The sequence below is a fragment of the Pseudorca crassidens genome, chromosome 6 (genome assembly GCF_039906515.1).
Source record: "Pseudorca crassidens isolate mPseCra1 chromosome 6, mPseCra1.hap1, whole genome shotgun sequence".
In the NCBI taxonomy this organism is placed as follows: domain Eukaryota; kingdom Metazoa; phylum Chordata; class Mammalia; order Artiodactyla; family Delphinidae; genus Pseudorca; species Pseudorca crassidens.
In genome coordinates, this window is record NC_090301.1 from 19,380,626 (window position 1) to 19,394,639 (window position 14,014).

Genomic DNA, 14,014 nt, shown 5'->3' on the forward strand with positions numbered 1-14,014 from the left:
TCCCGCTCATCAGTAAGCTGAAAGCAGAGCGATCTGGTAGAATGTGCACGTATCAAGAAGTGAAATAAAAACAGCTGAGTTAGCTCGGTGCCACATTTCCACCGTTCTGGTCGGAACGTAACACATATCCACGTACAAGCTAAGAAACGTGACTTACGTAGTTTCGGTGATCCCACATGTGAGCTAAATGTTCTTCTATTTGCATTTAAAAGTGGCACTGCATGATATATAATGAACGGCATAATTCATGCTAATAATTAAGATTTTAAGTACTCCTCTGCTCAGAATGACATTAAGTAGCAAATTAAAAACATCACGGCAAGTCGGCAAGTCAAGAGAGAGATCATAGAAGAAAGGAAAGGCTTTATATTTTAGTACCTTACGTGACACCTCTTTCCTGCCTTTCGAGCAACAGACTCCAAATTCCTTTTTGTAAAATCCCGTTTTACACTGGGCCCTGCAGAGCATGAGCAGGAGTGGTCTCAGGCCCTCTGCTCTCGGGAAGGCTACTGAGGCTGGGGTGTGGGTGGGGTCGGTCAGTGCTCAGGGTTACACGGCAAGGCAGTCAGAAAAGGGGTGGGGGTGGTTCTGGCTGATTAAGCCTGAGACAGAAAAGTTGAGGTGGGGATGTGGACGAAGGGCCCTAAATCCCTACAGAGGCTTGCTGTGTCTGTGTCGGGGAGGCAGCAGGGGCAGGCGCTCTTCAGGCCCCTTTGGGAAGAGCAAGCTGATCTGTCTGCAAACAATTTGATCGAAACCAAGCATGTTTCCATGACAGTTTGGTCGAAACAGTTTAGCTGAAGGTGAATCATGGCTGTCCCGGCTCTGTGTGCCCATGCCCTTGTATCCATTGGGAATCTAGACGCGCTGTGGAGGGGTTTTGCCATCCTTTTTTTAAAAAAATTAATTAATTTATTTAGTTTCGGCTGTGTTGGGGCCTCGTTGCTCACGTGGGCTTTCTTTTACTTGCGGCGAGCAGGGGCTACTCTTTGTTGCAGTACGCGGGCTTCTCATCGTGGTGGCTTCTCTTGTTGCGGAGCACGGGCTCTAGGTGCGCGGGCTTTAGTAGTTGTGACGCACAGGCTCAGTAGTTGTGGCGCACGGGCTTAGTTGCTCTGCGGCATGTGGGATCTTCCCAGACCAGGGTTCACAAACCTGTGTCCCCGCATTGGCAGGCGGATTCTTAACCACTGTGCCACCGGGAAGCCCCTTGCCATCCTTTATGTGTCTTTATGTCTGTTTTTTCATAGACCCTGTTTTTATTTTTAAACCCATTTCAGCCACTTCCTACTTTCACTCATTCCACAATATTTAGTGAGGCCTTGCTATTAGCCTGCTCTGGGCACACAGTGAGTAAGGCAGAGTCCCTGCCTTCTTGAAGCTTATATTCTAGTGGGACAGACAGGACAATAAACATACTGTCAAGTGAAGATGATGAAATAAACAAGGCAAAAGGACAGAGAATGAGGACAGGAGCTGCTATTCTAGAACTGGTAGTCAGTCACGGAAGGCCTCTTTGAGGAGGTGACATTTCCAAGAAGTGAGGGAAAGGCCGTGTGAGAATCTGGGGAAGGGACCCCAAGAACAGGCAAGTGAGAGGTACCAAACACCCGGAGTGGGGGGTGAGAGCTAGTGGGAGCTGCTGATTCTCTCCTTTCTCCCTGCTGTGCTGCCGGACTAACAAAGACTTGGCACAGCAGAGATGCCCAGCCAGAGGGGATGGGTTGGAACAACTTAAATACCCAGGATTGGACTCCAGACCAGAAAAAGAATGTTAGGGGGACAGTGTGCAAAATTTCAGTAAAGTCTAGAGAGTGGTTACTAGTTTGTATGGACGTTGATTTCTTGGTTTTGATAACTGTACCATGGCTATGAAAGATGTTAACGTTCAGGGGAGCTGGGTGAGGGGTACATGGGAATTCTTTGTACGAACTTTGCAACTCTGAAATGATTTCAAAATGAAAAATTTTGAAATAATAAATAAGAAAATAAAATCACCCTTTCCTCTGTGCCCGGACACCACCCTGCATCCATGCCCGGAGTCCTGTTCCTGACTTCATTTCTTCCTACTTAGGCTTATGGAAAGTGCAGGGGCTCTGGCAACAGAAAGGTCTGGGTTCCAGTCACGGCTTGGCCCATCCTTGGTCTGAGAACTTGGGCAAGTCAATGGTCTCACAGATCAGGCTTCTCATCTGTGTGAAGATTCATTGACATACAACAAGATGACAAATGTTAACATTCTCCAGGGCCTGACAGGTGGAAGGTGTTTCCTTCCCACATTCAGCCGGGCACCCCTCATAGCTGCTAGAACATGGCCGTCCACATCTGGGAGCGACTGGTAAATGTTCCCTGTCTTCCCTTATTGGATACTTATTATATGTGCTTTGTGCTCCAGCGAAGATGAACAAGCACAGGGACTGGGCACTAGGAAGCTGCAGTAAACAAGGCCCTGCTCTTTCATTAACTTTCTCCAGCAGATACTTACTGCACATGCTGGACAGGGTGCGGACGGCAGAGAACAAGACAGATGGCACCCTGCCAACATAGAGGAGCAGCCAACAGACACCAAACCGGAAATCAAAACACTTGACATGCAAGCCGTTAACTGTCGTGGGAAAGGAAGATGGTCTTACTGTAGACAGGGTGGTTGGGGAAGGCCCCTTCTCTGAGGGTGACGCTTGAGCAGGGAACAGACAGATGAGGGAGACAGCAGTGCAGACTGTCTGGGGGGGCGTAGCACCAGCGCCCTGGGGCAGGCACGAGTAGGGCACGTTCTAGGAGTTGCCAGGAGGCCTCGAAGTCTCTAGCCAGAGAACGGGTCAGCAAGGTGCGCAGGCGCCAGGCCACGGAGAGGAGGTGGGAAACTGCTGGTGGGTTTTAAAGTGGGGAAGCATGTGTTCTGACTTCCCTTTTTTTTTTTTTTGCGGTACGCGGGCTTCTCACTGTTGTGGCGTCTCCCGTTGCGGAGCACGGGCTCCGGACGCGCAGGCTCGGAGGCCATGGCTCACGGGTCCAGCCGCTCCGCGGCATGTGGGATCTTCGCGGACCGGGGCGCGAACCCGTGTCCCCTGCATCGGCAGGCGGACTCTCAACCACTGCGCCACCAGGGAAGCCCTGACTTTCTTTTTGAAGAGCTCGCTCAGTTGCTGTCAGAAGGTACAGTGAAAGGGAGCAGAGTGGAAGGTGGCAGGGGAACCGAGTCACTCAGTGGGGGAGATGACAAGGGTCTGGCCTAGAGGGGATGTTGGAGATGGAGAAAGGTGGGGATGGCTGCCACCCGAGAACTGTGCTGGCCGGGGTGGCCCTTGTGGGCCTGAGGTCCGGATCGGTGCAGAGCTGGGGGAGGGGCCTGAGGACCTAGTGGCCCTGGGCCACTCTCTCCAGGCCTGGTCCTTCCCTGACAATGAATTTCTCACGAGTCTCTCAAGTCCCTGAGCTCCGTCTCCTCCTGCATCAGCCGTTCGGCTGGGTCACAATCACCAGGGTCCATAACCACGCTTGTCAGCTCTTCCTCCTGCTGCCTCTCTTTCTAGGAAAGGCCCTGTCATCCTCGTAGTTACACAACTTGAGCACCCCTTTAACCCTTTCCCCAGTGTAGGTGACCCAGACAGGATTCCTCTCAATTTCGCTTTCCACCCCCCAGCCCGGCCCCGCATGGGCTCAACCCTGGGAACAGGCCCTAGAAGCTCTCAGTGAGGCCCTTCCGAAAGCCTCCTTCATCCAGCTCTCTGCCTCTGAAGCAAACTGCAAACTTCTGGCCAACGTTTAAGTTCCTAAAGCACCTCCTTTGACTGCATCCTACTCGTGCGCAAAAGCCTTCAGTGGCTCCGCATTGCTGATGGGAGAGTGTCCAGCCCCCAGGCAAGCCCTCTGTGGGCTGGGAGGAGGCAAGTCTCTGCCCCCTCCTCCCGGACGGCCCGTGTCCCAAGAGTGAACAATCAGACCCGCCTAAATGTCTGTCAAAGGCACAGTGGATAAATAAGTGGTGACCTGTTCAGACCGTGGAAAACCATACATCCAGGAAAGCGAATGATCTAGAGCACGAACCCTCAGCCCGCACAGAGCTCAAGCACAGACATGCCACAGAGATAACAGGTAACCTGACGGTATTTATCTAAAATGCCAAAGCACGCAAGACCATCGTTGGTATTGTTTAGGGACAGAGACGTATGTATCAATAGTAGAAGAATAAAGGCAGCTGAGGGGATAGTCAACACGCACATTAGCAGGGCTTCCTCAGGGGCAGGGAGAAGGTGGGTGGGGAGGTGGGCACGGGCTTCATAGCATCTGTAATATTTTCTTTCTTAAGCTGGGAGGTGGGGGGATTGTTATACTATCTATCTTCTTCTGAATGCCTGAAACAACTCATTAAAATTTCAGAACTACAGTCCTGCCTGGCTCCCGGGGAGTTCTCAGCCTGGAACACCCTGCAGGCCTTTCTACTTACTAGAACCCTAAGCATCCTTCAGGGCTGGATTCAAAGCCGGCTCCCGATTGTCCCAGCAGAAAGCGATCTTCCCCTGCTCCATCGGGGGCACTCAGCCTCTCCCCGGCCTCCAGGGGCAGGTGAGCCCTGCAGTGGCTGGGCCTTATCAACTTCTACCCGGAGCCCTAATCAGCGCCGTGCAGGGGGCAGGCAGTCACCAGCCTTCTCCTCGTGGCTCCTCTGCACCCCTATGGCTGCCCCCAGCACTAGCCCAGCACAGAACTGGGACCCACAAAATGCTGGCTTAGTGACCAGGAAAGGCAGGGCAGGGCCAGGCGTGCAGGTATTAAAGTGACGGGCACAGGACTTCCCTGGTGGCACAGTGGTTAAGAATCTGCCTGCCAATGCAGGGGACATGGGTTCGAGCCTTGGTCTGGGAAGATTCCACATGCTGCGGAGCAACTAAGCCCGTGCACTACAACTACTGAGCCTGTGCTCTAGAGCCTGTGATCCACAACTACTGAGCCCGTGTGCCTAGAGCCCGTGCTCCGCAACAAGAAAAGCCACTGCAATGAGAAGCCCGCGCACCACAACAAAGAGTAGCCCCCGCTCGCCGCAACTAGAGAAAGCCCGCACGCAGCAATGAAGACTCAGTGCAGCCAAAATAAATAAATAAATAAATTTATTAAAAAAAAATAAAGTGACGGGCACAGAAAGAGGATTGTCAACGCTGTGGTTGGCCCCGTGCCAGGCCAGTGGATCCTGTGAGGGCCGGTGGGAGCATCCAGGGCCCCAGTTACAGCTACCTCTGCCCCTGTTCTCCCCTCCCCTCCTCACCCGCCTGCTTCCAAGTCCCTCCCCTCTGCCAGATGCACCCACATGGCAGAGCATGCAGCTCACCTAGACCCAAGGGCATGGACGGGGCAGTGTCACTGGGGCACAAAATCCCAACTTCTAAAGTCGAAGAGATGCGGCAGGACAGAGGAAAGGGGGTCTGAAGATGGGTCCATAGTCCCGGCTCTGCCCATACAGGTTAGAGCATCTCTCCAGAGCCCACTGGCCTCATCTTTAATAATAATGACTTTTCCCACAGCTTTCCTAGACCCCACCTGTGAGCTAAGTGCCTCCCATCAATTATTTCCTGTCATCCTCCAAGCAACCCTGAGGCAAGTATCATTATTTCCTCCATTTTACAGACAAGGACAATGGAGCCCAGAGAGGGGGGGAAGGGATTTGCTGAAGATCACAGAGCGGCAGAGATTCACCTGAGGCAGCCTGACCCCGGAATCCACACTCTTAACCGTTGCAAACCCCAAATAAGAGGGTAGGATGAGATGAGTGGGCCTGAACTATTCGGGGGCAGACCCAGCTCCTCTGAGGGCCTTTGCTGGGAAAACTGATCTGTCAGGGTGGTTACAGTGTTCTAGACACACAGCCCAGGATCTGGCCTCTGGGACCTCCTGGAGCACTAGTTTTAGTCTCTTTGAGACACAGACCCCTTTGAATGCTGTGACTTCTCTCCCCAGACCAACTCCTTACATATGCAGCAGTTTCCCCGAGGACTACAGAGGGTCAGAGACCCCCGTAACTCTCAGGAGAAGACCCCTTTCAATCTAGGCTCTGCCATTCTCTACCCTGGACTTATGACTGGGTGGATGGCTCCGTGGGGAGCATCACGAGCCGGATGGAGAAGAGAATTTAGGAAAAAAGATGGGACAATGTGGAAGTGAATGAGTCCCTGGGAAGAACCTGGCCTTCTCTGCCTCCTGTAAGGTGGCCCCACAGCTTCCTTTCTTCTGTTGCCCGAGGCAAGAAGCAGGAACTCACTCTCCAAGCCTCAGTTTCTCTCTCTGTAAAACCAAGTGCTCGGGCTTCCCTGGTGGCGCAGTGGTTAAGAATCTGCCTGCCAATGCAGGGGACAAGGGTTTGAGCCCTGGTCCGGGAAGATCCCACATGGAACGGAACAACTAAGCCCGTGCGCCACAACAGTTGAAGCCCATGCGCCACAACTACTGAGCCCGCGTGCCACACCTACTGAAGCCCACGCGCCTAGAGCCTGTGCTCCGCAACAAGATAAGCCACCGCAATGAGAAGCCCGCGCACCGCAACGAAGAGAAGCCCCTGCCCGCCGCAACTAGAGAAAGCCTGCACACAGCAACGAAGACTCAACGCAGCCAAAAATAAAAAATTTAAATTAAATTAAAACAAACAAACAAAAAACCCCAAGTGCTCCTTTTCTCTGAATGAGCAGCTGAGTCCAGGAAGTTCACGTGACTTACAAGATGACATTGACCTCCCCAGGGCCTGATGTGGAATTCTAACTCCCTGCCACGGGGTCCCCAAGCAGGGTCAGAATGTGCCCGAATGCATCAGAACGATCTCGGAGTGCTGGTGAAACAAAAAGATTCTGACATTTTCCTCTTTTGCTTACCCCGGCTCTGCCCCCCACCCCGCCCCTCCTGGATTCTGATTCAGCAGTTCTGGGGCCCGGAACTACCCACTGTGGCCTCACCAAAAAGAAAAGAAAGTTTCCTAATTGGTCCTCTGGGACCCACTGGGAGACAGAAAAACCACTCTGCAGGGCGGGGCTGGGGTGGCGGCAGCAGGCCTGGGGCAGCCTGGAAGGTGCCTGAGGGCCCTCCCCGCGGGTCGGGTCGGGGCTGCAGGACACAGAGGGCCACAGGCATACCTTTCACTCCTTGCCTCGCTGAACCAGAGTGTGGCGTCTTTGGTATCTGAGCCTGAACCTCCAGCCCATGGGAGGCCACCAGGGACAGCTGGGGCAGTGAGACACAGCCCCTCCCCACCCCCTTCTTTTGGCTGGCTGTGGAGAACACACAATGAAGCCCTTCTTCTCCCCCTCCTCCCTTGAGCAGTCTTGCCATCCTGGGCAGCTCTGAGAGAGGCCTGGGGGCTGTCTGTCCCAGCTAGGCCCTGGCCCCAGATTCTACCAGCTGGACAGCAAGCCCAGGCTGAGAGGCTTCTCTGGTTGGGGGGTGCTTTTGGCTTCTCCTCTCCTGCACCCCCGGGACCCAGGTTTTCCCAGGCTTTGCATCTGACCAGTGACAGGCAGTCTTTATGAAACCAAACCGGAAATGCCTGTCTGAGGGCTGAGGGACCTGGACAGCCACCAGGACACAGAGTCCTACTGGAGCACAGCCTGCTCTGAGGCCCCTCAGGAACAAGTCGAGCCACTAGCTGCTCTGTGCTTTCTCAGAACTGAGGAAACTGAAGATAAGGAGATAGCTAAAAAGGCCCTCAAGAAGGAGAGTTTCCGGAAGCTGCCAGCAGGCCTTGGGGGGTAGGGGGACCATTTCCCCATGACCAGGAGAGGGGCAGTGCCTGCGTCAGGTCAAGACACAGGCCTGAGCGGGAGACCACGGGGCCTGTGTCTATTGTCTCCATACCCATCCCGGGTCACCGTCTTTCCCAGGGGGTAGGGAGAGTGGCTGCTGAGGGCTCTTGGGGAGAACCAGAGACACAGGCATTGCTGGCGGCCTCTTTGCCGAATCTTGGTCCTGGGCAGGACGCCTGGACTATTTCTGTCTCCTTGCCTGAAATCCCAGGCCACCTGCCCAGACAAGGCCCCTGGGGTTTGTTTGGTTCAGTCTGTTCTTTTTGATGCCCCCTCCCCATGCCCCCGCTCCCTCCCTCACCCTAATCCCAGGCCCTCTTGATTCAGTCCTGCTCCCTGGGCTAGGCCTGTGGGAGTCCAGTGGGGAAATCACACCTCTGAACACCTGATGCAAGAATTAGCAAGAATATGCAGTGAAGGCTCTAGGAGGGAAGACAGCGCGGGGTCACTGGAGGCGGAGATGAATTTTGACTGGGGAGGCCGGGCAGGCTTCGTAGAGGAGATGGGACTTGGGCCAAGCTATTTATTCATTTAAAAGCCCTTTAACATGGGGATATATGTATATGTATAGCTGATTCACTTTGTCGTAAAGCAGCAACTAACACACCATTGTAAAGCAATTCTACTCCAATAAAGATGTTAAAAAAAAGCCCTTTAACAAGCACCAGCTCTGTGCCGGGCACTGTTCTGGAAGCTGGGATACAGCAGTGAAAGAAGTTTCTTCTTTCATGTGGCTCATATTCAGCCTGGGAAAGAAAACCAATAAAAAATAGGCAAGTCGATATACAGGATGTCATGCGGTGATATGTACTACGGAGAATAACCTAGCAGCGTAGAGTAACAGAGCGCAGGCGTGGGGGCCTTGCTATTTTTACACAGGGTGGTCAGGGTAGGCCTCTCGAATAAGGCGACATTTGAGCAGAGACCTGAAGGAAGAGAGGCACAGCCATGTGGCCATCTGGGGGAAGAAAGTTCTAGTGAGACAAGACAGCGAGAGGTCTTGGAGGTCAGACTGTCTCAGAGTGTTTGAGGAACAACAAAGTGGCCTGTATGGCCGAAGCCCAACGAGCAAGGTGAACAGCATACCAAAAACAAGTGAGGTTGGGGATCGGCGGCCACTCAGGGCCTTTGAGCCATTCTGGAGGGATCTAAGCAGAGAAGTGACACATTTCTGACTTCAGTCTTAACAGTTTCATCCTGGTTGCTATGCTGAGAGTGCGCTGGGGGTACAAAGGCTGAAGGGAGCTGTCAATTTAGGAATTGAGGTGAGAGGCGACCACAGGCTGGCCCAGGGTGGTAGCAGTGGAGGTGGGTTAAGTGCTCGATTTTGGATATATTTTGAAGATGAGCTTTGATGCAACAAAATTTGACGTAGGGAGGAAGGCCTGGCAGGCCCCAGACAGAAGTGCAGCAAGAACACAGAGCCTGGGGAAGATGGGATTGGGGGAGATGGGTCCGGAGGGGATGTGGGAGAGCCCCTTTGGGTGAGGGGTGTGGACTCCACTCTGTAGGCAACGTGGCCTGGGGAAGGGGGCACTGGGAGCCATCCAGCCGAGGGGCCGCTGTAGATGGTGACACTGCAGCTCTCCGAGGTCCCAAGGCCTGCAGAAAGGAGAAGGACCCTCCCTGCTCCCTTCCTGCAGGCTGTGCTGCGGATGGCCCAGACCACTGCCTCTATGTGGCCTTTCTTTGGGCCACGAGCAGGTAGGTCATTCACTCAAGAGTCCTCAGCTCAGGACCTTTGCCACCCTTTGAAATCAAGCCAGTGGTTCTCACTGGCCCCAGAGAAGGGCTTTCCTCTTTCAGAAGTGGAGCAAGCAAGGTTTGTCCTGACACAGCTGGTTTCACTTGGGTCAGGAGGTTCAAGAAAGATCATCTATGCTTAGGAGTGAAGAGAGCACTTGGTCAGGGAGGGTGGGAAGGTTTTGTCAGCTAGGACTGTCCATCCACAGAGGCCGAGTGCTTTCCACTTTCTCAGACATTCTCAAGGCATTCCCAGCCTAATTCCCCATTCACCCCCCTCCCCGCCCCACCCCCTGCAGACAGGCTCTGCTCAGGGGCCCTTTCTCTACTCAAACCTCCTCAACTACCACTGAGAAGGCAAAGGGGCAAAAGGGAAACTGAGGCATGAAGCAGGAGGCACACATAGGGGAGCACACACTCCGGATCCCAGCCTCCTCAAGCACACCCTGTTCCTCCTGGGGGAAACTGTCACGCCCTGCCTCCTGCCAGTTAGGGTGCCTGTTCACATGCTCCTCTCCCCAACTCCTTGAGAACGGCGACCAGACTCCGCTCATATCAGTGATCCCACAATCTCGACCCAGGGCAGTTAGGGGGGGTCACTGAATGAATGAAGGGTTGTGGGATTTCCTGATGGGTACGTGGGCAGGATAGGCTTGGAAGACAGGAGTAGAAGCATGTAAGGAAGCTCCAAAAAAAAAAAAAAAAGTGAGGGGCTTCCCTGGCAGTCCAGTGGTTAAGACACCGTGCCTCGAGCTTCCCTGGCGGTGCAGTGGTTAAGAATCCGCCAGCCAATGCAGGAGACATGGGTTCAAGCCCTGGTCCGGGAAGATCCCACATGCCGCGGAGTAATTAAGCCCGTGCACCACAACTACTGAGCCTGTGTGCCACAACTACTGAAGCCCGCACACCCTGGAGCCCATGCTCTGCAACAAGAGAAGCCACTGCAATGAGAGGCCCGTGCACCACAACAAAGAGTAGCCCCCAGCTCTCCGCAACTAGAGAAAGCCCGTGCACAGCAACGAAGACCCAACGCAGCCAAAAATAAATAGTAAATACATTTATAAAAGAAAAAAAAAGACTCCATGCCTCCACTGCAGGGGGCACCGGTTAGATCCCTGGTCAAGTAACTAAGATGCCGCATGGTGCGGCCAAAAAAAATAAAAAAGAAGTTGACAAGCCTCCCCAATTAAAGCTATCTGGGTGCCTATTTAAAAAAAAAAAAAAAAAAAGGGAAGCTCCAGAAGGAGCCGTGGCCCAGCGCCATGTATCCTCCCTCCCACCCATCCCCCATGCTATAGAATGAGCAATTGCTAACATTTCCTGAGCACTTACTACAAGCCAGGCCCTCTGTAGAATTTCATTTGATCCTCACAGGAGCCCTGTGAGATAGGCACTATCACCAGGCCCGTTTACAGATGCAAACAACTGAGGCACAGAGAGGCTGAGTTATTTGTCCAAGGTCACGTGGCTACTAAGGAACAAAAGCTAGGATTCTAAAGCAGATTGTCCGTCCCCACATGCTCTGTGCTTAACTACTACACGCTGCCTCCCAGGCCCCGCAGAGTCCCAAATGTGTGTGTCTACCTCAGGTTAGCCCAAATCAACCCTCCATTGTGCCCCGTTATCCCCATGCCAAGACAACGGTGGTTATGTTTGAGGAAAGCCCTTAATAACACTGTCAAACACCAGTGAGTATTGTTATTAATGATAACATCAACAACGACTCCTCTCCCAGCCATTGCTTCCTATCTCCATCGTCCACTTTCCAGCCTCCAACAGAATCCTCTACTTGTGGTCCTCTCAGCCACACATCTAGGATGGAGTGTGCCCATGTGCTCTGCCCCTCCCATCATGTCCTGCCCCATCCTGTCCCCCTCCCTTTCCATCCTTCCTGGAGGCACCCTCACAGCATTGACACCTGCCCATTTCCCTCAGACCGTTTCCTGCTAACACCCCCTGTCCCTCCCAGCAGCCAGCGGCTTCTCCCCCAAGGGACTGGACTGATTGTTTCCCAGACCCTGGAGGGGCAGGATCTGGGATTCTGATTCCAGGCACGCCCTTCTGCTCTGCAAATTTGGGGAGTTGATTCCAAGGCAACCTTGAAATCCAGCCACAGGAAAGCCCACGGAATACTGAATTCCAAAGAAGCTCTCTGAGAATTCCAAGTTTGAGGATTTGGAAACTCCCACACCCCAAGTTCTAGGACTAGCCAAACCCTCAGGATCCTGAGGTGGCGACCTTGGGAATTTTGATCTCAGGACTTCTGATTCCAGTCTCGTGTGGAAACTTAGTTTTCACTTCCTCAGGCCATTTGTGTGATTTCAATGTTACCAATTTTGAAAGCTGGAAGTAGATTTAAAAATCCCTCCCCAAATACAGCAACAAAATTTCCATAAATTTTGTAAGGAGAAATATTCTTTTAAATCCTAAATATGCAGATATTTGAATATTTGTAAATCTCATTATTTTAATGCAGAGCAGTGGTGACTTAGTTGGAGCAATCATTGAGAATGTGACCACTGTTTGGGCTATTAGAGATGCGAATGCCCCAAAAGGCACACGTGCAAGATTCCCCCCCACCCTATGTTTTTCCAGTTTTCCCCCCACTGGGCCCTTATATCTCTTTGTCTTAGAGTGAGTGTGAGCACAGTCCTAGGGGTGAAGCTTCTGGGATATCTGGGGTGGTCAGGGGAGGAGGGGTGAATTGTACAATGTCTTCTCTGAAACTCAGGAAATTCCCCGCTTAGGTCCTCCCCCGAGCCTGGCCTGGGGCCAGGGCTCCCATAGTTCCCAGGCCCAACATCACCGTGCTTCAACTGGGGCCTGAGGTCCTGCCCCCTGGCCCTGCTGGTAATGGGAAGGGGATAGAGACCCTAGGAAGCCTTCCTCTTGTGGCTCCTTCCCTGCCTCTTAGTGTTTCTGTGGCAGAACAGGGCTGGTCGCCACCCTTGCTTGGCCCAGGAAGGAGTAGAAGTAGGTGGAAGGGAAGAATGAGGACTGGGGTGGGGGTGGAGGGTGGTCAGAAAGGAAAAAGTCACTGGAGGTCAGTGAACCAGCGAGAAGTCAGGCTGAGTGATTACGGTCGGATTTCACAGCCTGAGGCTTATGACAGGGGCCAGGATTGGTGGGGGAGGGGACTGAAGGAAAGGGACAGACCGACCTACAGAGTTGGGACTCTCTCTTGGGACAGAAGAGCTTACATTGAATGGTAGGGAGTTGAGCGATGGGGAGAGGGACAGGGACACATGGAAGGAGTTAGCGGTTTCACGTGAGACTTAGAAGGTCTGAGACATTCCTTCTCACCAGCACCTGCCCACTGGAGGAGCTTGCGGGGGTGGCGGGAGCCCGGGCTCCTGCACCTGCTCTCTTTTCCAGCTCCCTTGTCTCCAGCCCCTCATCTGGCTCTTTTCTCCAGATGTCCTCTCAACGGCCCCTTTCTCTGGCTACCCTGGCCTGCTCCCCACCCCACCCCCGCCGCAAACTGCTTTCCCCAGCCCAACCCAATTTTCCACCCCCAACTTCTCTTCCTCAGTCCCCCCAGATCAGTGGCTTCTCCAGCCTGCCTCTCCGATCGCTCTTCTCTGGCCCTGGATCCCCTAGCCCTAGCCCCGTCAGAACCCCTAAACCCTCCCCCGGCACCCCTCTTCAGTCCCCCTTTCCAGCGCGACCGCTTTCCCGAGCCCCGCATCCCGCCGGAGCCCGGCACGAACCCGATTCGGAAGAGCAGCCGCTTGCTACGCGCCATGAACAGGCTACGGAGGGTCCGCCGCGCTCGGCAGCTGCTGGGGCTCGCGAGCAGGACAAGGACCAGGAGCAGCAGCCCGCAGCTGGCGACCCACAGCCACGACGAAGGCCAGCCTTGCCAGGCCATGCTGGGGGCAGGCGCCCGAGGCCGCCCAGGGGGCGGGGCGGGGCGTTGCTACGCGACGGCTCGGCCCAGGCCCCCACTTGGAGAACCTGAGGGGTTGGGGCCACGCCCCCTGCACCCGCCAGCTGGGGGACTGGGGGCGTTCTGGTCCCGCCCCTTCATTGGCTCGCGTTCGCACCCGCCCACTCGCCGTCCCTGGCCTGGTGCACTCCTGGAATGTCACCCGGCTGAAGGTGGCCTGGCCCCGCCCCCGGCTGGCCGGTCGGGAGGCGTGGCCGGAGCCGGCATCTGATCTGCGCTAATCCCGGTATAAAATCGCTGGAGTCCGGGGCTCGGCCCCACACCCTCCCACCTTCCCCCAAAAGGGAACTCTGAGAGAGGCCCTGGAATGGGCCTCTTGGCGGGAAACCGTAGCCTCATAAACTTTTTCAGCTGGAAGGAACCTGGGAGATCACATGGGTCAGCTGCCATTCATTCATTTATTCATTCACTAAATTACTTTTCTGTGTTCTCCTTTGTGCCAGGCACTGTGCCAGCCTCTGAGAATGCAAGGATCAAAGACACACAGTCTCTTCATTCCTGGAGCCTACAATCTAGAATCCAGCAGAGAAACAAACCAAAT

At 54.0% G+C, this 14,014-nt stretch overlaps 1 protein-coding gene across 3 annotated transcripts in view; it reads right to left on the reverse strand.

The window, feature by feature from the left end:
• The window catches only part of PNKD (PNKD metallo-beta-lactamase domain containing), a 57,553-nt gene that overhangs the window by 7,682 nt on the left and 35,857 nt on the right, over nucleotides 1–14,014 (reverse strand). Inside the window, exon 1 of one of the 3 annotated variants that reach the window (XM_067740614.1) lies at nucleotides 13,235–13,600. The exons of 1 other annotated variant lie outside the window; for it this stretch is intronic. In XM_067740614.1, the coding sequence (XP_067596715.1) occupies nucleotides 13,235–13,395 (161 nt within the window). In that variant the 5' untranslated portion in view covers nucleotides 13,396–13,600. Of the gene's footprint in view, nucleotides 1–1,998; nucleotides 2,885–13,234; nucleotides 13,601–14,014 lie in introns of those variants that run through there. One more of the 3 variants, XM_067740615.1, reaches the window with a different exon arrangement.